Raw genomic sequence first — 23,180 nt, 5'->3', positions numbered from 1 at the left:
ATATAAAATATAATTTATTTGAGAGAGAAAAAATGGGCGCACCAGGGCCTCAACCCACTGTAAAACTCCAGATGCACGCGCCCCCTTGTGCATCTCGCTTACACAGGTCCTGGGGAATCAAACCAAGATCATTTGGCTTTGTAGGCAAATGCCTTAATCGTTAAGCCATCTCTCCAGCCCTTAAATATTTTATTTTTATTTATTTATTTGACAGAGAAAAGGAGAGTGAGGGAGGAAGAGGGAGAGAGGGGAAGAGAATGGGTGCAACAGGGCCTCCAGCCAGTGCAAAGGAGCTGCAGACGCTGGCACCCCTTGTACATCTGGCTTACGTGGGTTCTGGGCAATTGATCCTGGGCCCTTTGAAGGCAAAGGCCTTAATCACAAAGCCATCCCTCCAGCCTTTCTTTCTTTTCTTTTAAGGTAGGGTCTCATTCTGACCTAGGCTGACCTAGAATTCACTATGTATTCTCAGGGTATCCTCAAACTCACAACAATCCTCCTAACTCTGCCTCCTGAGTGCTGGGATTAAAGTCATGCACCACTATGCCTGACCCCCCCCCCCCCAGGAGGAATTTTTTTTTAAGAGGACTAAGGCTGGGGCAAAGTGACTTGGCCTAAGCCTCAGCCCCTGACTTTTTTAAAAAATATTTTATTTTTATTTATTTATTTGAGAGAGCGAGAGAATGGGTGTGCCATGGCCTCCAGCCACTGCAGACAAACTCCAGATGAATGCACCCCCTTGTGCATCTGGCTTGTATACATGGGTCCTGGAGAGTCAAACTGGGATCCTCTGGCTTTGCAGGCAAGTGCCTTAACCATTAAGCATCACTCCAGCCCTGAGTTTTTGATTTTTAAAACACCACATTTTATTCAGATCTTACGAAGGAGTGGCGAAAGGAGAAAAGTGGGAGGCGAGGAAAGATAAAGTGGGGGGAAGTACGCCACGTGGAGTCCAAGAGCCCACGTCAGCCCCATGTAGCCCAGAAACCCAAGTAGCCCAACACTGACCTTAGGAAAAAAAATACAAGAAAGGATTTTTAAAAATATATGCACTTAATCCGGGTGTGGTGGCATACACCTTTCATCCCAGCACTTAAGAGGAAGAGGTAGGAGGATCGCTTTGAGTTTGAGGCCTGCCTGGAACGACAGTGTGAGTTACAGGTTAGTCTAGGCTAGAGTGAGACACTACCCTTGAAAATACAAGAAGGCGCCTCCAAGAAAGATCAAAAGTAAAGATAGAAGTTCCCCTTCCCAGCCTGGCAACCATGGGGTGGTGGGGTGGGGGCGGGGTGTTGGTAGGAGAGAGCTCTTACCTGTCTGAAGACCCAAAAATGTGAGCTCTGGAGAGAGAAAAAATGGCCCACTCTCTCCATGGATCCAGGGGGATATAGTTAGCCAGAGGGTTTTTAAAGCAGTAAAGCTGCTCTGTGTGACACTACAGTGGTAGATGTGCCATCACTCATTTGTCGAAATCCCAGGCTGTACAGTAAGAGTGCATCATAATGTAAACTATACATTCTGAGTGAGGACAATGTGCCAAATCTCAGTCACTGATTGTAACAATGTACCCTCTGCTGCAGGATTTTGATGGTGGAACAGGCTGGAAGGATCATGGTGCCTTCTATTTATTTTTGCTATGAATTTCAAACCTCTCTAAGTGTATGTCTATTTTTAAAAATTTTGAAATAGAACCGTTCACATAAAAAGACAAGTAGAGGGCTGGAGAGATGGCTCAGTGGTCAAGACGCTTGCCTACAAAGCCCAAGAACTCAGGTTCTATTCCCCAGGACCCATTTAAGCCAACAAGGTGGCACATGCATCTGGAGGCCCTGGGGAGCCCATTCTCTCTCTCTCTGCCTCTTTCTCTCTCTCACACTCTCTCAAATAAATCAATTTTAAAAAAGACTGGAGAGGTGGCACATGCCTGAGAAACCTAAGGACCCAGGTTCGATTCTCCAGGTCCCAAGTAAGCCAGATGAACATGGTGGCGCATGCGTCTAAAGTTCATTTGTAGTGTCTAGAGGTCCTAGTGTGCCCATTCTCTCTCTCTCTCTACCCCTGTATCTCTAATAAAAAAAAAATAAGTAAAAATAAATCTTTAAAAAAAAATTTTTTAAAGGCAAGTAGAATAAATGAGAAGAAAGTAGAAGCAGCAGAATAACAGCCTCTAAAGTGGCAAGGGGGAACTAAAGGCTGGGTTTGTGGCAAAAAGGGTTCACGCATGGAAAGGCTCAGTGGTTAGAACACAGTGCTAGGACAGAAGATGGTCAAAGACAAGACTGGAGAAGTAGGTACCACTCTCAGATCACATAGATTTGGGATTTTCTCCCCCCCCCCCCCCAGGTAGGGTCTCACTCTGGCCCAGGATGACCTAGGGATTTACTATGGAGTCTCAGGGTGGCCTCGAACTCACGGCGATCCTCCTACCTCTGCCTCCTGAGTGCTGGGATTAAAAGTGTGTGTCACCATGCTCAGAACTATTTCTTTTCTAAAAAATTTATTTATTTATTTATTTGCAACGGGGGGGGGGAGGAGAATGGCTGTGAACACTAGGGCCTCTTTCTGCTACAAATGAAGTCCAGATGCATGTCCCACTTGCTACCAGGTGCATGTGGTGTTACATGGGTACTGGGGAATTGAACCCAGTCCAGTAGACTTTGCCAGCAACCACCTTTTAACCATGGAACCTTCCCCCTAACCCTCCAGATGTCATTTCTTGAGAAGTAAAATAAAGGAGGAAATGATTGTGGGGCAGTAAGTTAGAAATTGAGAGCTTGGGTTTACCAGCATTTGAAAGGTAGAGGCAGTAGGATCAGTGATGGTCTTAGCCTGGGCTACATTGAGACCTTATCTCAGAAAAAAAAAAAAAAAAAGAGAGAGAGAGAAATGGCTTAGCTGATAAGTTGCTTGCCTGCAAAGCCAAAGGATCCAGGTTTGATGCCCCAGGACCTACGTAAGCCAGATGCACAAGGGGGCACATGCGTCTGGAGTTCGTCTGCAGTGGCTGGCAGCCCTGGCACACCAATTCTCTCTTTTTCTATCTGCCTCTCTCTCAAATAAATAAAACATCTAAAAAAAGTTTTAAAGTTGAGAAGTGAGTAAAAATCGAAATGCGAGAGCTAAGCAGATAGCAGGAATATAAGCACTGGATTGAGGCTAGGCCATATTCAAGCAACAGAAGACCCTGGCTTGTAGACAATGTTTACAGCCATGACAATAAGAGACTGCCCATAGAGGACATAAAGAAGAGGTCTTAGGGCTAAGCTCTGGGAACTGGGAGAAAAGAGAACACTGCAGAGAAGAGAATATTGTAAAGAGGAAGTGGTCAATGGTAGAAGAATGAGGCCAGGGCAGCCTGGGCTAAGCAAATGGCAGCCATGAGAAGCTTTAGCAAGAAGTGAATGGTCAGGGTATAGATTAGATTCTGTCAAAGTGCAAGCAAGAGGTGAAAAAAATGAAGGTAAGAAAATACAAACAAGCCAAAAAAGAACTATAAATAATTCTTTGAGCAATTCACAGAGCAGGGGCAGACAGGAATAGAGAAGCTGCTGAGGGGAATATATAGTCCACCGGAAATTCTTTAAAAATGATCTTTTGGGCCAGGATGGCGACCACCTAGCTGCGCTGCAGATACCGGGGAAAGAAAGATAGATGCAGATCCTAAGGAGAGAGCTGCCCCAACATACCTCAAAAGGGGCCTGACTGAAACTAAGGACAATTGGCAAAACAAGCAAGGGTGATGTTTTCCTGATGAACCGGATACCAGCACAAAGGGGAAGGAGACCAACACAGAGAAAAATCAACTCCTACCAAATCAGAGAGCCAGAGACTCAGAGGCCCCCAACACCCCAGCACTGAAGCAGACCAAAAATGAACCCAACATGGCTCAGGGAAATATTGCGGAAGAGGGGGCGGAAAGAATGTCAGAGTCACATGTTGGGTCATGATTTGCAGAGACATTTATCGTACCAATAACTGGGGGCTAACTCCACAATGCACGACCCATATACCTCAACAAGGAGGGTCCAATGGGAGGGGGTAGATCATGGATGAGCCTAAACAATGGTACCAAACTGCCTGTATTTGCTGAAAAGAAAACTAATAAATTAAATTTAAAAAAAAAGTAAACACAAAGCCAAAAAAAAAAAAAAAGTGGCCTTTTGTTTTCCCCCAAGGCAGGGTCTCACTCTAGCTCAGGATAACCTGGAACTCACTATATAGTCCCAGACTGGTCTTGAACTCACAGCAATCCTCCTACCTCTGCCTATGAGTGCTGGGGTTAAGGGCATGCCACCACATCTGGCTTAAAAGTGTTCTTTTTTGTCACCAGATGACATAGATTTTAAGACTATGAAAGATTCTTTTGTTTGTTATTGTATATATTTGGGAGATAGATATTTGAATGTGGATGAAAGGCTTCATTGATAGAGCAAGTCTCTAAAAATGTAGAAGGTACAATATGGGATATACAAAGAGGGATTAGAAATTGGTAAAATGGATACAGACTCAACTGAGTTAGCAATCATGTATTTATAAGGCTTTAGTATTAATAAAGACTTTTTTAAATTTTTATTTATTTATTTGAGAGTGACAGAGAGAGAAAGAGGCAGAGAGAAAGAGAGAATGGGCACGCTAGGGCTTCTAGCCACTGCAGATGAACTCCACATGCATGCGCCCCTTTGTGCATCTGGCTAACGTGGGTCCTGGGGAATCGAGCCTCGAACCAGGGTCCTTAGGCTTCACAGGCAAGCGCTTAACCACTAAGCCATCTCTCCAGCCCAAGAAGACTTTTTTTTCTCCCTGAGGTAGGGTCTCATTCTAGCTTAGGCTGACCTGGAATTCACTATGTACTCTCAGGGTGGCCTCAAACTCATGGTGATCCTACTACCTCTGCCTTCTAAGTACTGGGATTAAAGGCATGCACCACCACCATGCCCGACTGTAATGAAGACGTCAACCTAAAGAGAAAATATGCATGTCTTTATGCCATCCTGGAAGCTGTAGTCATCTATGCTTCTGCTATCCTGCAAGGTTTCAGTGGCTATAGTTCTATAAAACCTGAGGAGCTGCTCTAGTGCAGTGTCTAGGATTTATGGAGTTTCTTACCTACAAAGGTAGTAAAGACTAAAATTAGAGCGTTGTAAGTGTTTAGGTATCAATGACATATCAACCTAGCCTTTGTATAGTGTGTACATTACAAAGATCTTTTACATTCCTACTTTTCTCCTACCTTTGAAGTATTAATAAAATAGCTTCCTGAGGATGGTAGATGAGTTACTATACTTCTGGGATAGATGTTTGCAAGGGCTGAGGAAGGAAGGTTAAGGTGCTGTTTAAAGTACCACAGCAAACAAATGTGCTCTTGAAAATAGTACAGCCATGCACGTTCTGGGATGTGGGGCTAGAAGAACCTCTGGTCCAGCTAAACAAGCCGTCTCCAAGTTCTAGTTCCCAATATGCTCCAAGGTACCAACCAGCCTGCTGCCTGAGAAGACTGCAACATGGACGTGAAAGCTGAGCAGGGTGCAATCTCGGAACTCAGGAGGCGGAGGCAGACAGACTCTGGGCTTGAGTCCAATGTGGCCTACACAGAAAGATCCTGTCTAAAAAAAAACAAAAAACGGGGCTAGGAAAATGGCTTAGCGGTTATGGTGCTTGCTGGCAAAGCCAAAGAACCATGGTTCGATTCCCCAGGACCCACATAAGCCAGATGCACAAGGTAGTGCATGCATCTAGAGTTTGTTTGTAGTGGCTAGAGGCCCTGGTGCACTCATATTCTCCCCCATATATATGTATGTATGTATGTATGTATGTATGTATGTGTGTGTGTATCTGTCTCTCTCTCAAATAAATAAGTAATTTTTAAAAAACTGAAGCAAATCAAAACAAAAGAAAAAGAGAGAGGGAGATTAAACTCAAGGCTCCCAAACTCCTCAGTTACCGAGACTCGAGACTCAGTGTCTAGGGCAGTATCTATGAAAGCACCATACACGTTACATGTTCTTTCTGGTGACACCATCTCTAGATGCAGGGTTTCTCAACCTTGGCATCTGAGACAGATAACTCTGTTGGGGAGGATGTCCAACACATCGTATGATGTATCTATGGCCTCTACTAGATGCTAAGAGTACACCTGCTGCCAGCACCAGTCAACCAACAATGTTTCCTGGCAGTGCCAAATATCTGGTGGGGAAATAGGGACAAGATCAATTCCACTGTGATTACAGAAGTCAAGGGTATGAAGACAGCTCTACGAGGAAAGCAGAGAAAGTCTACAGTCTTTTTTAGGCAACAGTTTGCACAATTAAAAAAAAAAAAAAAAAAGCCCTCAAATGTTTCATATAAGGTATGTACCAAGAGCAAAAGGCCTTGCTCAAAGGTCCACACCTTAGAGGGATAGATCCTAGAGACTCTTCAGTCATAGATAAGAACAAAAGGGCAGAAACCTATCAGCTAATTACCCAGCAGGAAGTAATCTCTCAAAATAAGACAGATTTTGGCTTTGTAGGCAATTAGTAGGAACCTTATTAACAGCACACAAAATCAGTATTTTTTTTTTTTTGCCCCAGGGGGTAGAGAGGACAAACCCAAACAAGGTTCCCTCTTAACTTGTATTTCCTTCTGTCTCCTGGGCACACAGAACTTGATTTTTCCCACCTGCCTTGAAGCTTTCTGTTTCTACCTTGCAAGGATGCGGCACCGGCAAATTCAAGCGAGAGCCCACACAGCTGTCCTGAGCTGAGGGCGCTGTGCTTCCGGGTGTCTGGAATTGGCAAAACCCTGTCCTCACTAACAAATGTGACCAGCAGGCTTCAGAAGTGTCAGGATTATTCAACCGCATGTGTTATGAAATGATACTCCACCACCCTAGGAAGCAACCCTAAAACAAAACCTTGTAAAAACACACCAGAAAGGGAGGAGCTAGGCAGGGGAGCAGACAGTTATTGAGCAATGAATCCTAGAGCAGTCCAGTACTCTGCAGTGGGGTGGCTATGCAAAGTCACACACAGTAACCAAAGTGACTGCCCAAGTATGCAGAAAACCAGACATACAAGCCCTGGGCCCCCACAAGCCTATCACACCATCGCTCGTCTTCCCATTCTACGGAAGAAAGCCTAGCTCTACTAATGGGTTCAACACAGACAAAGCCTGTATTGCCTGAACCACCCTCTACCCAGGGTAGCAGAACAGCACCCCTAAAGGGCTAGGAAACCCCCACCCCCAAGCTGGCTGTGTGACCTCCTTGGAGAGAAGGGACAGCAGTTCTTTGTTGTCTTGTTTTACAATCATTTACTCTGACCATTGAAATTTGATGAGTTTTTAGACGCTGAGCTCCGTGGTGCTATCCATTCTCCCATCATCCCCGGGGTCAGAGAATACTATACTCTTAAATGATCTAGTCCAGAGTAGCAAATATTTCCTCAAAGGTTCTTCAAACAGACTCCATGAAGCAATTTTGACTTTACTTGCTCTCAGAAAGGGACTTCAGAAACTGGGTAATCTGAGGATCCCTTATGGGTTTCCACTCTTGCTCTCTGGTTTGCAGATGCCTTCCCACCCCCTCATGCCAAATCTTGCAAAACACCTTTGAATAGTCCTGTTGGCTTGTCATACTATGCTATGCTATGAGGGGTGTGTGTGTGTGAGAGAGAGAAACTTCTTACTTTGGTATGTGAATGTCTGAAAAACAAGATCATTGTAGAGTATCTGCCCCACAGAGCAGGTTGGGTGGGACCTCAGCCACTCAGAACAGAGTTAAGTTACTGCAAACCAGCTCCACCTCCCCTGAGCGCCTCACGGTGCTCAGTCCTGGCACAGAGGGGGCTCTGCACAAGTTTGTTGTTCAAAATAAAACGGACACAGTAACTCATTAACAATTAAGATCTTGTGTCAAGGGCAAAAGGCCTCTGAATTGTCGCTGGAGCAAGGGCTACCTTATTTCTACTCTCCAGAAGTTAATTACATAAAGAAAAAAGGAATGCAGAATACAGACAGACAGTGGTTTCACCATTTCTACAGGCTCCCTCCCCAAGGGTAATTTTCCACCCAAAGCACAACTAGGAAACAATTGTTAATCCCCAACCACACGTGGTTTACTCCTTTAAAAGCAAGATTTAAGCAAGAGAAAACACGGACCAAACTGATTTTGAAAAACTTACATCCACGGAAAAGGAAGTGCCCATCAAAAGTTTTCTGTTACCGCCCCCACTATCTGACCACTTCCCCATCTCCAAGTTCAGGAGGAAGGTAAATTTAGGGTGAAGGATCAGGCCTCACTACGCTGGCATTTATGAAAACATTTTGGCAGGTGCTCTGCCAGGCAGAATTGTCTATTATTAGCAAGTATGCCTGAGAAACTTAAATGAACTCAGAGGGTTTTGGTTGCCGGCAGCCACCCCAGAGCAATGAGTGGTGTAGCCACAAGCCGCTGCCATGCAACAGTCAGGGTTGGGCGCCCTGCCACGGTGCCCACGTGTGTTGCATGCACACGCACACGCCAGCTCTGAAGAGTCTCTTTTTTCAAAGCTCTAATGGCTTGACCTCAACACCTGCTGCACTTCCTGAAGACAGACAGGCTCTGGAGCTCCACTTGTTCCTCGCACGCGGCTGCACTTTCTAGGAATGACCGCACACACGCAGGGGCTGGCCGGCTGCCAAGGCAGGGGCAGCCCAGCCGCCTCGGGCCTGAACTTTCCCAGCGCTCGCTGTCGCTGTCAGGGCGGGATCGGGCTATGAGCTGACTCAGCGGCCAGTATGGAACTGTGCCAAGCACACAGCAGTGCAGGGCCTGACGGCAGCTCACAGATGTTTTGCTAAACCAGAGAAATCACTCAGGAGGCAGGGCTGGGCTGGTGGCCAGGGTGCTGCTGTCGTGGAAGTTGGGATTCTGATTCTAGTGATAGCTTTACTGCTATCTCCCTGGGGGAGGGCAGGAAACCCTCTGTGCATCTCAGTACCTTTCCCCGTTCAAAGATATGTCTGTGTGAATGCAGAGGAGTACGGCCCAACATAGCTCCTATAGCACCTGCTACCATGTGCCTGGCGCTGGACAGGTGTTCAGATGGATAGCCTGTTAACCCTCACAACCTCCTTAGGAGACATATTCTTTATTGTTAGCGGTAGTAGTGTTTGTTGTTTTTGCGACAGTCTCACTGTACCCCAAACTCCAGGCTAGTGGTGCTCACTATGTAGCCCAGGATTGTCTCAAAACCCCTAGAAATCCTGAGCCTCAGCCTCCTGAGCACTGCGATTATAGGCATGAGGCACCAAACCCAGCTTCATCATTTTCATTTCACAGAGAGAAAACACAAGCTCAGAGTGATTCAAAATGCCACTGAAAAATCACGAAACACAGGGGAGATAGGATCTGAGCCTCAGTTCTCATACTAGAACCTACTATAACAGTGCTGTTATAAGACTCAAGCCAACTGCACAGGGGTCCTTGAGGCAAAGATGCTTGACCTCACGTCACCGAAGACCCTTCCTCATGTGACTTTTCAGCGGCCCTCTGCAAGCCCCACAGCTCTTCACAAATGACTTCTGAGCAGCAGCAATGCATTATGCTGCGCGCGTGTGTGTGTGTATGTATGTACAGGGTACCAGGGTACGAGTGGCTGGCTTTATCATGAATTTCTTGCCTAAGTCACCAAGTCACTAACCCTGGAACAACCTATCCTTGTCATACTCTTGACAAAAACCATGATGTAAGGCACAAAGAAAAGGGTGATCAGATGTTCAAAGCTTAGTTGCAAACACATTCTTGAAGATCTACTCTCAAAAAAAAGAAAGAAAGAAAGAAAATTACAGGCTTTTACAGTATGTCTTTATAGGATGCTCCCTCCTAGCATGTTGGAAGCCCTGGGTTAGGTCCCTAGCACTGTTAACCCCCTCCCCCCCAATTCACCCCAGAAAAAAAAAGTACAAAACCAAAACCTGGCCGGGAAGATGGCCCAGAAGAGAAAGCACCTGTCCTGAAACATGAGAACCTAAGTTAGATCCCTAGAATCCACCTAAAGCCGCACACTGTGGAGCTGGGGCGGCTGTAATCCCAGGGTACTTAAGGCAGGAAGGGAGGCGGAGACAGCTACCAGGAATCTTGTGGGCCTGTTAGCCTGGCAAATACAACGTGGTAAACACCACCTACCTCAACCTCAAACAAGTTGGAAGACAAAAATGACACCTGAAGTTGTCTTCTGACCTCCACACATGCACTATGATATAGACACACACATCCCCAAACCTCCCCTCCAGCTGACTCCTATTTGACAGTCAGGTTTATAGTCATTCCAGTTTTCCTTGGCTAAAAAGAGAATTTTGAGGTCTCTTTTCCCTCATTCAAAGGATAAAACAAAAATCACGTCTAGAAGGTTCTCTGTTGGGAAATACACACAATACAAGTGCTTCTTATCAGGTATGTTCAGCTTCAAGACAAATTGTCCTTAAATAGCATAATCTTGGATTAGCCTGGAACTAAAACTCTTGGAAACATTGATCTTTTACATTCCTACTAGAAAAATCCTAACTAAGTGTAAAGCATTTCTTTCTTTCTTTCTTTTTTTTTTTTGGTTTTGGAGGTAGGGTCTCACTCTAGTCCAGGCTGACCTGGAATTCACTATGTAGTCTCAGGCTGGCCTCAAACTCATGGTGATCCTCCATTAAAGGTTGGGGGGGGGCAGGAGGGTGTGACAGTCTCACTCTGGAACCCAGGCTAGTCTTGAACTCATGACAAGCCTCTCTCTCAAGCCTTGAGTGCTGGAATTACAGGTGTGAACCACCACTCCCAGGAGTTTTTAGAGACTTCTACTAACACTGTTGTAAACCCATCCTTCCTTTAAAAAAAAAAATTCTTTAGGGCTGGAGAAATGGCTTAGTGGTTAAAGACCTTGCGAACCCATGTCTTACTCTCCAGATCCCACATAAACCAAACACACAAAATGATGCAAACATGCAAGGTCGCACATGTGCACAAGGTGTCTGGAGTTCGACTGCAATGGTTGGAGGTCATGGTGCACCAATTATCTCTCTCTCTCATTAAAAAAAAAATACACCTGGGTGTGGTGGTGCACGCCTTTGATCTCAACACTGGGGAGGCAGAAGTAGGACTGACATGAGTTTTGTAGGCCACCCTGAGACTACAGAGTGAATTCCAGGTCAGCCTGGGCTAGAGCAAGATCCTACCTCTAAAAACAACCACAAAAAAGGTTCTTTAAGAAAAACTTGAAACAATCTACATCAAGAGTAACTTATGGGCTAACAAGATGGCTTAGCAGTTAAGGTGCTTGCCTGCAAAGCCTACAGACCCAGGTTCAATTCTCCAGGTCCCATGTAAGACAGATAGATGCACATGGTGGCACATACATCTGGAGTTGGATGCAGTGGTTAGAGAGAACCTGCCATGCCCATTCTCACTCTCTTTCTCTCTCTTTGTCTCAAATAAATAAATAAATAAATCAGAAAAAAAATGTAAAAAGAGTAACTTATGGGTTCTTTTGCTTTGAAAAAGAAGCCAGGCACAGTGGCGCATGCCTTTAATCCCAGCACTTGGGAGGCAGAGGTAGGAGGATCACCATGAGTTCAAGGCCACCCTGAGACTACATAGTGAGTTCCAGGTCAGCCTAGGCTAGCGTGAGACTCTACCTGGGAAAAAAAAAGTTAGTGTTGGGGATTCAATCCGGGGCACTTCATGCTAAGCACACATACATCACCACCACACTGGGTTACACCTTCAGCTCAAGTAAACAACTGCTAAATGAGAACAAATTCAGTCTATCCACACTATTCGCAGTCCATCTAGGCTGCAGGTCAATGGAATAAGGTGAGAAGACCCAGGCTGGCATAGCCTCTGCCCCTGGCTATTCAGCACCTTCTCTAAGTTAGCCTTTGGGTGGAAGAAATGGCCTCTCATGGCAGAGAGACTGACCTGCTTAAGCTGCTCATCCAGATTCCAGCTCGGCTGCCCGGTGGTGGAGACAGGAGGAGGGGCCTTGGAAGCATCCCTGGTGTGGTCTTGTGGTGGGAGGCCTGGTGTTGGATGCAGACTGGACATGGGTGCTGCTCTGGGTTCTTGGTGAGCTGTTTTCTGCACATGAAAATATTTGGCAGCCTGGGCCTCTTTTTCAGCCACCTCTGCAACATCATCTTCCCCATCCTCATCTTCCAGACCTCCTTCATCTTCCTCAGGTTCTGAGTTCACATTGCTCCGTTCAAACACTCGGGCCACAGGAGTGGTTGGTGGAATCCTTGCTAAGGGACCCAGGACGGGGCCACCAGGTCTCCCAGGTGTGGCAGAAAGCAGAGTAGGTTGTGTGGCCAACTTTGGGGCATACAGAAACTGGGCTTCTCTCGTCTGCGATCCCTGCTTCTCCCGGACATCCATTTGCAGAGAAGCCAGATGTGGCTGTTTCTGCTGCTGCTGCTGTTGCGGTGGCTCCATTCCTGCTTCAAGCTTCACCCACAGATTGGCATGGCTATGAACCTGGGCACAGCCTGGCAGGCACGCTGGGTCTATATTGTAAGGGATTAGTTAAAACCACAGAGGAGGAGGAAGGGAGGGGAAAAAAAAAAAAGCTACGTGAAACAAGTATAAGACTCCCCCCACCCCCAATAAAAAGCCATGAATTCTGAGGACTACATGCTCCTAAGCCTCACTTTCAAGAAGAGCGGTGGGGGTTTCAAGGATGGATAGAGAAAAGTGTGAAGGAGAATGGGAAATAGTGGTGAATGTTAGTAGTGGTAGACTAAGGGTTTCCAAGGAAAGGAATCCTGATGATAATTAGTCTACTATCATCTGTTTTCTCATCTCTTTCCTGGTCTGCATAATCAAATATAAATCGGTTTACTACTGAAAAAGCACCTGGGATTGCACTGCGCAAGGGTTACAACTATGAAAACCACAATAGTAATGGGAAAGAGGGGCCTGCCTACAGATTTTTTTTTTTTTTAAATACTGCTTATATTCCTGGGCCCACTGTAAAAAGAGATATTCCCATCCAAATTAGACACAGATCACATTGACTTAGCTGACAGAAAAAGCAAGACCAAACAAACTACTCTTGGCTTAAACTTTACAAATTTCCCAGATCAAATTGCCAGTCTGTTTGTTGAGTGGACTGAACAAGACTAAGTGGACATTATAGCCTCCAAAAGAATCCAATTTCAACAACATGAAAGAAAGAAACATGCAAGGAAAGAGGCAAGAGTCTCAAATTGCAATCCTCCCTCCAAAACAAAGGCGGGGGGGGGGGGGGGAGAGGAATTCCTCTAGAGATTTTAAAGTTAATTAATTTGAAACATGTATCAATATTGTCTAAATAAGGTAATGCTTTTTTTTTTAATAAACGGCAAGTGAATCTCCTCAAAGTCTCTCATTCCGATTCACTTCGACTATACTTATTTTATGATGAAGGCAGTAAAAAAAAGGCTTTCAGTCCAAAAGGATTCTGGGGGCAGGTTTATCTACATTCTTACCAATCAGTTTCCAAACACCATACCCCTTTCACACCAGCACCGCCTCTAGCCCTCCCCTTCCTCCTCTTCAGGCTCTCCCACCCCCAACTAGAGTTATGTTTTCTCAGCAAGTCTCCCTAAGTGAATGGATTACCATGCAAGGGCAAATTTTAGGGTGAACAGGACCTGCAACAACGTGTGCAATTTTGTCATCACATGAAAGGAGAAGCGGCAGAGCACAGGTTGGGACTTGATATTTCCATGGTCCCAGTGGTTTAGGATTGGTTCAAAGATTTAAAAAAAAAAATAGTAGTTTTAGCATCTTCAAAAACTAAAAATCCCTAACATTAAAACCAGATTACATTTATGACTTTTATGAGCTAAAAGTAAAAAAAAAAAAAAAAAGTACAATTTTTAAAGCAGAGATTTAAAAACTCTCATTTTCTGTTTATCTGGTTTGTACCTTTTGTAGTCTGAAAAGATTCAAATTCCAATTTGTTTCTTATGGCTTTTTCTTCCTCTCTTAGTATGAGTTATGCCTGTAGCAATACTTCCGTTCTATATTCTTCTTATAACATCGTAACTCATGAAAAGATCTGCACCCACATTAAATCCAGTTGGCCAAAGTGTTCATTTAAATAACAATAATAATAATTTGGCCGAAGAAAAACAAAAGCAAAAAAAAAAAGTAAGCAATCCAGTGGTCACTTAAAACTACCATTACAACCAACACAACCTCAATTTTTCAACCAACTCTTGCCAGTCATTGAATTACTTGCGGCACCATCTTCTCTGTGCACTGTCCCCAGCACAGGGGGAGGTGTCCCACCACAGTCTCTTTATAAGACCAGGATGACTCAGTTCGATAACTCGCAAATTCTCTCCCCCGACCCCGCAGAGTCCATCTTCCCTGCATTCCCTAAACCGGCCAGCGATCCAAAAATGCGATGTACATTTACAGAACTTAGGGTCTCCAAAATCTAAACCACTTCATATCCCTTCACACAGCAACCCCCTCCCCTCCACTCTCGTCCATTTCCCGGGACCACCAAAACCAGGGAAAGGCTGAGGAGGCGGGGGTGGGGGGGGGGGGGAACGACACACGACGAGCGCCGACTTACGTGGCTGCTCATTTCCCAGTCACTTTGGAGTCCCCTCTCCCTGGCACTCCGGCGTCCCCCCTGGCTGACCACTTCCCAGCCACTTTGGAGCCCCTTAGCCCCCTGGCACTCCAGCGTCGCGCTCTCCACTCCCCAGCCCGTCGTAGCCGGAGCACTTCTAACCTCTCTGCTTGGCCCTTCTCGGGGAAATCGCCCGCATCCATCCCACCTTTCCCCTCGCCCCTCTCTCCGGCTCTCCCCCGGGGAGCCCCTTCCTACCTTTCGGAACATCGCTTTATCCGTCTCAACAATCCCCCTCCGAGCGGGCGCCCGGCGCACCCGGGGCTCCTCCCAGCGCTCTCACTTTCCTCCCCCTGGGCGCTCCCCGCGCCGCCGCCGCCGCCGCCGCCGCCGCACACCTGCCTCCCTTGCCCTCGGCGCGTCGTTCCCCTTCCACCTGCCACAGCCCCAGAGAACCAAGACCCGCGCGGCGGCTCACCTACCTCCGAGCGGCGGCTCCGGGTTTCCGGGCCGGGAGGAGAGGGGACGGACGCACGGACGGACGGACGGAGGGAACGGAGGGAAGGAGGGAGGGAGGAAGGGAAGGAGGCGGCCGCTCAAGCCCCGGCGCGGCAGCTGAGAGTCTCCGACTCCGCAGCAGCCTGGCTGAGTGTGTGTGTTGGGGGGGGGGGGGGGGGGCGGGGGTGGGGGGGGGGGGGGGCCACAGCCGGGGCGGGGCCCGGCACCGGAAGCGGCGCCGCGGGGGCCGGACTGTCGGCCTCGGGCGGGCGGGCGGCCGGGGGGAGGGGCGGCGGGGCGGGGGCGGGGCCGCAGCGCCCGGGGGCGGGGCCTGAGGCCGGAAGCAGCTATAAAAGGGAACGGGAGGTGGGGGGAGGTGGAGGGGCCCTGTGGGCGAGGCGGAAGCGGCTCTTCGGGAACTCCCGCCCTCCCCCTCCCCACCCCCTTTCTGGTGCGTGAACGGAAACTAGTGGACGCGGACGGAAGCTGCAGCCAATAGGAAAGCGCAGATACAGAGGAGTTCCGGTGGGCGTGCTTCCGCGGGGAATTGGAAAAAAAAAAAACAAAAAAAAACCTGGGATGGGCCCACGCTGGTCTCTCTGTTTTCTGTGCGTGTGGAGGGTTATGGGCAATAAACTGGGAGATTGTGAAGGGCAGAAAGGTGTTGAAAAGGCTCTTCTGAGCCGGGCGTGGTGGCGCACGCCTTTAATGCCAGCACTCGAGAGGCAGAGGTAGAAGGATCGCCATGAGTTCGAGGCCACCCTGAGACTACACAGTGAATTCCAGGTCAGCCTGAGCTACAGTGAGACCCTACCTCGAAAAAACAAAAAAAAGAAAAGGGTTCTCAGTGGTTTAGGTCCCTTTCCCAGTCTTTTACTTTTTTGTTTGTTTGTTTGTTTCAAGGTAGTGTTTTTGTTTTTTTTCCCATTCTAGTTCAGGCCAACCTGGAATTCACTATATCATCTCACGGTGATCTCGAACTCATGGCACTTCTCCCACCTCTGCCTCCCGAGTGCTAGGATTAAAGGCATGCGCCACCACGCCCGGCTTGAGACCTTCACTTTTTTTTTGTTTGTTTGTTTGGTTTATTTTTATTTATTTATTTGAGAGTGACAGACAGAGAAAGAGGCAGAGAGAGAGAAAATGAACGCGCCAAGGCTTCTAGCCATTGTAGACGAATTCCAGATGCATCTGGCCAACGTGGGTCCTGGGAAATCGAGCCTCGAACCAGGGTCCTTAGTCTTCACAGGCAAGCACTTAAACTCTAAGCCATCTCTCCAGCCCATCACTTTTTTTTTTTTTATTGAGTTTTTTGTTTGTTTTGGTTTTGGTTTTGCAAGGTAGGGTCTCCCTCTGGCCCAGGCTGACCTGGAATTCACTATGCAATCTCAAACTGGCCTTGAACTCTGGGCAAGCCTCCTACCTGTGCCTCCTGAGTGCTGGGATTAAAGGCGTGTGCCACCACAACCGGTCTTGTTTTATTGTTTTATTTATTGCTTGTTTGTTTTGTTTTTGTTTTTCGGGGTAGGGGGTACAGTCTGACTCTAGGCCAGGCTGACCTGGAATTCACTATGTAGTCTCAGGGTGGCCTTGAACTCAAGGTGATCCTACCTCTGCCTCCCCAATGCTGGGGTTAAAGGCCTGCACCATCATGCCCGACTGTTTTTTATTTTCTTAAATATATTTTATTTATTTATTTGAGAGTGAGAAAAAAGCAAAAAGAGGAAGAGAATGGGCGCTCCAGCCCTCCAGCCACTGCAAACGAGCTCCAGACACATGTACCTCCCCTGTGCATCTGGTTTACATGGGTCCTGGAGAGTGGAACCTAGGTACTTTGGCTTTGCAGGCAAACGTCTTAACCGCTAAGCCAGATCTCCAGCCCTTCCCTTTTATTTATTTGAGAGAAAGATGCAGAGAGAGAGAAAAAGAGAATGGGTGCGCCAGGGCCTCCAGCCACTGCAAATGAATTCCAGAAACATGTGCCCCCTTGTGCATCTGCCTTATGTGGGTCCTGAGAGAGTTGGCTTTGCAGGAAATGCCTTAACCACTAAGCAATCTCCAGCCCCATCCTTCACTTTTAAATCAGTCACAAGCATTTCCACTTTTAAGATGAGTTTTTATCTGAGCTAGACTTCTTGGATTGACACCTGCCTGTTTGAAGATGCTGTATTCCCTGGAACCCTCGTTACTTGGATTTGTATTTGCACTTTTGTGGTTTCAAAGGTGGGCACTATGTGCCTAATAGAAGCACCTCTTGTAAATACCATTATTTCAAGGCTGGAAAGATAGGTCAGCAGTTAAGGCACTTGCCTGCAAAGCCTAAAAAAAGAAAGACCCAGATTCGATTCCCCAGAAGCCAAATACACAAAGTGGTGCATGCGTCTAGAGTTAGTTCCTTTATGGTGGCTGAAGGCTCTGGCGCACGCATTCTCTCTGCTTACAGATAAAAGCAAAAACAAAGCAACATTATTTCTCAGACACTTCCTATTAAAACTGTAGCTTCCTGTTAAAACTGTAGCAAACTAATTTCAATTTGGGTTTTTTTTTTTTTTGGTTGGTTGGTTTGTTTTTTGGTTTTTCATGGTAGGGTTTCCTTCTAGCCCAGGCTGACCTGGAATTCACTATGTAGTCTCAGGGTGACCTTGAATTCACCATGATCCTCCTACCTCTGCCTCCGGAGTTCTGGGATTAAAGGCGTGCGCCAACACGGCCGGCTCTCAATTTGTTTTTGAGGCAGGGTTTCACTGTAGCCTGTGCTGACCTGGAACTCACTCTGTAGCTCTAGGATGGCCTCAAATCCTCCTACCTCAGTTTTCTGAGTGCTAGTATTAAAGGCACTCCTGGCTAATTCATAGCAATTTATGTGGGCAGCTCTTTAACTTTTCTCCCCTCTGACCATTTTCCTTTATCATTTCAGAGTCTTAAATAGACAACCTATTCAACATAGGACCTTACATTAGCTTTCTAATCCCAGTCAAAACCTGGACCTTGTCACCAAGAAATACAGCTTCATTGTAAATCAGTAATGTGAACATTCTGCCTGCTGTTCTGTCAGTTTGATAGCTCAAGAATTTTAGCATAACTGTTTTTTTTTTTTTATCAGAAGCTCCAATCTGCTGAAAGCCTCCACTTTATCTTTTATACATTAACCTCCACTTCCTTCCTTTCCTGTCTCTAGGTTTTTAGATTCAATGGCACATAATGACAATTCTGCTCTTGCTTTCAATCCAACCCAAACACACCCTTTCCTGCAGCTAAGACCCCCCCTACCCCAGATGTACCTACCTACATTCTTCTTCGTGCTTGTACCCTGTCACAGAAAAGTTGTCCTGCCGAACAGCGGTAGCACTAAATTCTCAATTTAAATGAACTCTGAGCAGTGACTGAAAACTTCACTGTGTTCCTCTTGTCGACTTGGCTTTCTCCTATCTCTGTGGAACTCTAGCCTTCCATTTCCCACACCACTTCCCCTGATTACCATATACATAAGAGAAAATGTAGAATGCCCTGAAACCTAGCTGTCTACTTGCGTGTGTTCCCATCCTGTCTTTTGCTCCCATAAATTACGTGGTCATAAAATAGTCAAAGCGGAGGATATAGTTCAGTGGTAGAGTTCTTGCCTAGTAGGCATAAGGCCCTAGGTTTAATCCCCAGTACCACAAAAATAAGTCATAAAATTTCCTGTTTGTGCCAGGTCCTCACCTCAGTGCTTGATGAGTAGCAGACCAAATTAATTCCTGTCTTTTATTAATACTTATTCAAATTTAATTTATTTATAAGCAGAGAGAGAGGAGGCATGCCAGATTCTCTTGTCATTAACTCCAGACTCGTGTGCCACTTTGTACATCGGGCTTTGCATGGGTTCTGGGAAATCAAACCCTAGCCAACCCAGTGGGCAGGCTTTGCAAGCAAGTGCCCTTGAACTATCACAGTGCCTCAGTTTCCTGCCTTTTATGATCTTTACTAGTTCTGTGTTAGGAAAGCCAAAACAAAGCAAGGCAGGGATTGAACTCATGTCAGGTAGCTGCTATTGAAAGACCCCTAGACGGAGACCTTCACTCAAGTCTCTAGATAGCACGCACCCAAAGACACACAGGAGACCAAACTTGCTGCAAAAGCATGAGGCTTTATTCGGGAAACCAGAGCTCTGGGGTCAACATGTATCTCATGTAGGAGACAGAGGAGTCGACCCTGAGCCCTATTGGGTGTTTCTTTTTATAGGGTTTTTAGTAAGGAAGGGAAAGGGGAGGGGTTTTCACAAGGGTATTTGCCAAGCTTGCACAGTTATGTCTACATATCTTATTTGTGCATAACCAGAGTTTAAGTCCTTGGTCAGGCTGTCTTGGGAAACTATTTTATTATTTTGGTTTTTCTCAAAACTGTATTTTTGTTTATCCTCTTCCCGGGACACAAAGTTTAGGTTGACCCGACCAACCCATATCTTGGGCCACCTGCAGCCTATCTTTTAGCCTATATTTGATTTACTCCTTTCTGAATATACAGTTCAGGCTGTCCCCTAGCTGTAGCAATCAGCTGTTTCTTCACTAAGTTTACTTTAAAATTTTCTATCCTGCCTTTCACTGTTTTTATTTTTTAGATATTGGTGAAGAACTCATTAATAAGGAGCTTTAAAACAGAAATGGAGGGTGGAGAGATGGCTTAGCAGTTAATGCACTTGCCTGTGAAGCCAAGGAACCCAGGTGTAATTCCCCAGGACCCACATAAGTTCAGATGTACAATGTGGCTCATGCATCTGGAGTTTTTTTTTGCAGTAGCTAGAGCTCCTGGCACACCCATTCTCTCTCTCTCTCTCTCTCTCTCTCTCTCTCTCTCTCTCTTTCTCTCTGTCTTTCCTCTCGCTGTCTCCCTCCGTTTGCAAACAAATAAAATTTTAAAAATAGGCCTGTCGTGGTTGTGCATGCCTGAAATCCCAGCACTAGGGAGGCAGAGGTAGGAGGATCATCATGAGTTCGAGGCCAACCTGAAACTACATAGTGAAATCTAGATCAGCCTGGGCTACAGCAAGACCCTACCTCAAAAACAAAACAAAACAATATATAGTAAATATATATATATATATATATATATATATATATATATGTAAAAGAAAATAGCGTGCTTTCCCATTGCTCTTGAAATCAAGGCCTAAATTCCTTCACATGGCTTATAGGGGCCAATGAAGACCTAGTTTCTTGTTAACTTCTTGGGTTTTATCGGCCTCGGGGTATAGCAGAGGGCCTAGGAAAACAACCACACTAGATGATGTCAGTCGCTGAGACATGAAAGTACTCCTCTCCCCATTGTATAAATGTGAGACACGGCATATTCAGCTCAAAGAAAACCTGGAAAAGTGATCCTTGAGTCCAGCTCACTTGCTCTTGCACTCTTCCAATGACATTTGAATAATTTCCCACTGGCCTGGGGGGACAACAGACAGAAGGACACAGTTCCATCTGACATCAGCTGCAGCTGCTATCTCTTTAGCCCCTTTAAATATTTTTCATTGATAATGTTCATACACGACCATTTTGCAATTTGGTCATAGCCCCATCCTGTTAACATCCGCTCCACTACCTCTATTCCTCCGAGCACCCTCCTCTTTCCAAGGAGTCCTTTTGTTTTGAAGTCTCATTCCTTTTGTTCTTTTCCATCCTCTACGTCAACATGTTGATGGGCTCAGGACTGTGCTGGTCTCGAGGGGACAATGACAATCACTGTGAGGTCATGACTTCATCAGTCAGTTCATATCCAGATGACAGGGCCTCAGAGTACTCCTTCCCACCCAGTAGCTCTTACGTCCTTCTCATCCCATCTTCTGCAACATTCTCTGAGCCATGGAGGGTGTGGTAGTTTGAATGGATGTCCCCCAATAGATGCAGAAGTTTATTATTATAGCTTGTAATTTAGATCTCCAGCCACCTGGCCACAGGTGGTGTCACTGTGGGTGGATCTTAGGGTCCAGCCCTAAGGTGTGTTTGGGGGCGGATCTGGAATTCCAGCCTGGGGCATGCAGAGTGCTGGAGCTGTGCTTGGGGTTCCTGGAGTGTTCTTGCTTATGCTGCTGCTGTGGCATTTGTCTCTGCAGGGACCTGAGAAAGGGGCCAGCTTCTTCCCTGGACTCAGTAAAGTTCTTTCTCCCATTCACTATGCCTGGTTTGGAAGTTCAACCCAGTAGCGTTGGAGCTGACCAAGACCAAGACCAAGGGTGTGACAGAGATGTCTCATTTAGTAGTGAGTTCTCAACAACCTCTTAGTTTCAGCTTTGATGAGTATTTTTTTTTTTTTAAGGGTTTTGCTCTAGCCCAGGCTGACCTGGAATGAAATTCACTACGTAGTCTCAGGCTGCCCTTGAACTCACAGCAATTCTCCTACCTCTGCCTCCCGAGCGCTGGTATTAAAGGTGTGCACCACCACACTCGGCTAGCTTTGCCAAGTTTTGAGTCTCTACAGTATCTTTTGCCATCTCCATCAAGAAGCTTCTCTAGCAGTGAGAACATCATTATTATTTATTTATTTATTTAAGTTTTTCAAGGTAGAGTCTCACTATAGCCCAGGCTGACTTTGAATTTACTAAGTAGTCTTAGGCTGGCCTTGAACTCACAGTGATCCTTCAACCTCAGCCTCCAGAGTGCTGGGATTAAAGGCTTGCGCCACCAGCCTAACACTAACATTCTTTCCTCTACCTCCTCTGCATCTTCTCTGAGCCCTGGTGGGTGTGGTAGAGATGACTCTTCCAGTGTGCCAACCACTGGGTCCTCTATTTTCATCACTTTGATGAGTTTTGGATCTCCCCAATACTCACCTCCATCTGTAGAAAGAAACTGCTTTAACCAAGAGCAGAACAGCATTCATCAGTCGACATGCACATCTATATTTAGAAGACAATTTGATGGGCTCAACACATTCAGCCAAAGAACAGAAAACCAGCAGGTTTGTCTGCTTATAGCAAAACATGTAAGGGCCACGTGGAAAGGATAATCTCACGCATCTTATCTCTCACACATCATGTGCAGGGTATTCATTGATCATACTACAGTTCTCCCGTGCGTGACTTCCTTATTTGTGGTTTTATCCACGGCCAGTCTGTACCCAAAATTATGCATGGGAAATTTCAGAAACAAGGCAAGAATTTTAAATTGCTCTTCTGAGTAACGCGATGAAATACCGCACCTTCCTTCCCTTCCCAGCCCAGGATGGGAAACTCCCCTTTGTCTGGAGCATCCAAGCCACATGTGCCACCTTAGTAGCCGTCCCACTTGTCAGATCAGTAGTTGTGGTATCATCGCGCTTGTCTTTAAGTAACTACAATTTTACTTAACAACGGCTCCAAAGCACGAGAGTTGTTGTGGAAGTTTGATTCAGGCGTCCCTCACGACCTTGTGTACTCAGCTGGTGGCAATATGGGAACTGGATCCTCTCGGAGGACGCGTATTGTTGGGGGCGGGCTTATGGGTGTCATAGCCAGCTTCCCCTCGCCAGTGTTTGGCACACTCTCCTGTTCCTGTTGTCCACCTTATGTTGGCCAGGAGGTGGTGTCCACCTTCTGCTCGTGTCATTGTTTTCCCTTGCCATCGAGGAGCTTCCCCTCGAGTCTGTAAGCCAAAATAAACCCTTTCCTCCCACAAGCTGCTCTTGGTCGGGTGTTTTCTGCCAGCCACATGGGACCTCAACAGTAGTGATGTTGGCCATTTGGATATGCCAAAGAGCATAAAGTTCTGCTTTTAACTGGAAAGACAAATAAGATACTAGAGGGAGTCACATAGTCACATGTTTCTTATTACAGAATTTATTATATTCTATTTTTCTAGCAAGCATGCTGAATCTCCAATTATATGTGATGTATAAATTAAATTTTAGGGGTGGGCGAGATGGCTCAGTGGTTAAAAAGTGTTTGCTTGCCAAGTTTTGATGGCCCAGGTTCAATTCCTCAGTACCCATGTAAAGCCAGATGCACAAAGTGGCACATGTGTCTTGAGTGGTTTTTTAAAAATATTTTTATTTATTTATTGGCAAACAGAGAGATAGAAGAGAGACAGACAGAATGGGCATGTCAGAACCTCCAGCCACTGCAAACATTCCAGACACATGCTTCATCTTGTGCATCTGGCTCTACGT

At 46.2% G+C, this 23,180-nt stretch overlaps 1 protein-coding gene across 2 annotated transcripts in view; it reads right to left on the bottom strand.

Annotated features, from left to right (window-relative positions):
• Arid3b (AT-rich interaction domain 3B) overlaps window positions 1-15,224 on the bottom strand; it is a 62,317-nt gene extending 47,093 nt beyond the window's left edge. For both annotated transcript variants that reach the window (XM_045161089.1, XM_045161088.1), the window contains exons 1-2: window positions 15,050-15,224; window positions 11,921-12,504 (exon numbers count right to left, since the gene is read on the bottom strand). In XM_045161089.1, the coding sequence (XP_045017024.1) occupies window positions 11,921-12,433 (513 nt within the window). In that variant the 5' untranslated portion in view covers window positions 12,434-12,504; window positions 15,050-15,224. The remainder of the gene's footprint in view (window positions 1-11,920; window positions 12,505-15,049) is intronic.
• Between the last annotated feature and the right edge of the window lie 7,956 nt (window positions 15,225-23,180).

Source organism: Jaculus jaculus, chromosome 10 (genome assembly GCF_020740685.1).
Source record: "Jaculus jaculus isolate mJacJac1 chromosome 10, mJacJac1.mat.Y.cur, whole genome shotgun sequence".
Taxonomy (NCBI): domain Eukaryota; kingdom Metazoa; phylum Chordata; class Mammalia; order Rodentia; family Dipodidae; genus Jaculus; species Jaculus jaculus.
Note: the sequence above shows the minus strand (reverse complement) of the source record. Positions and strands in the feature narration are given on the sequence as shown.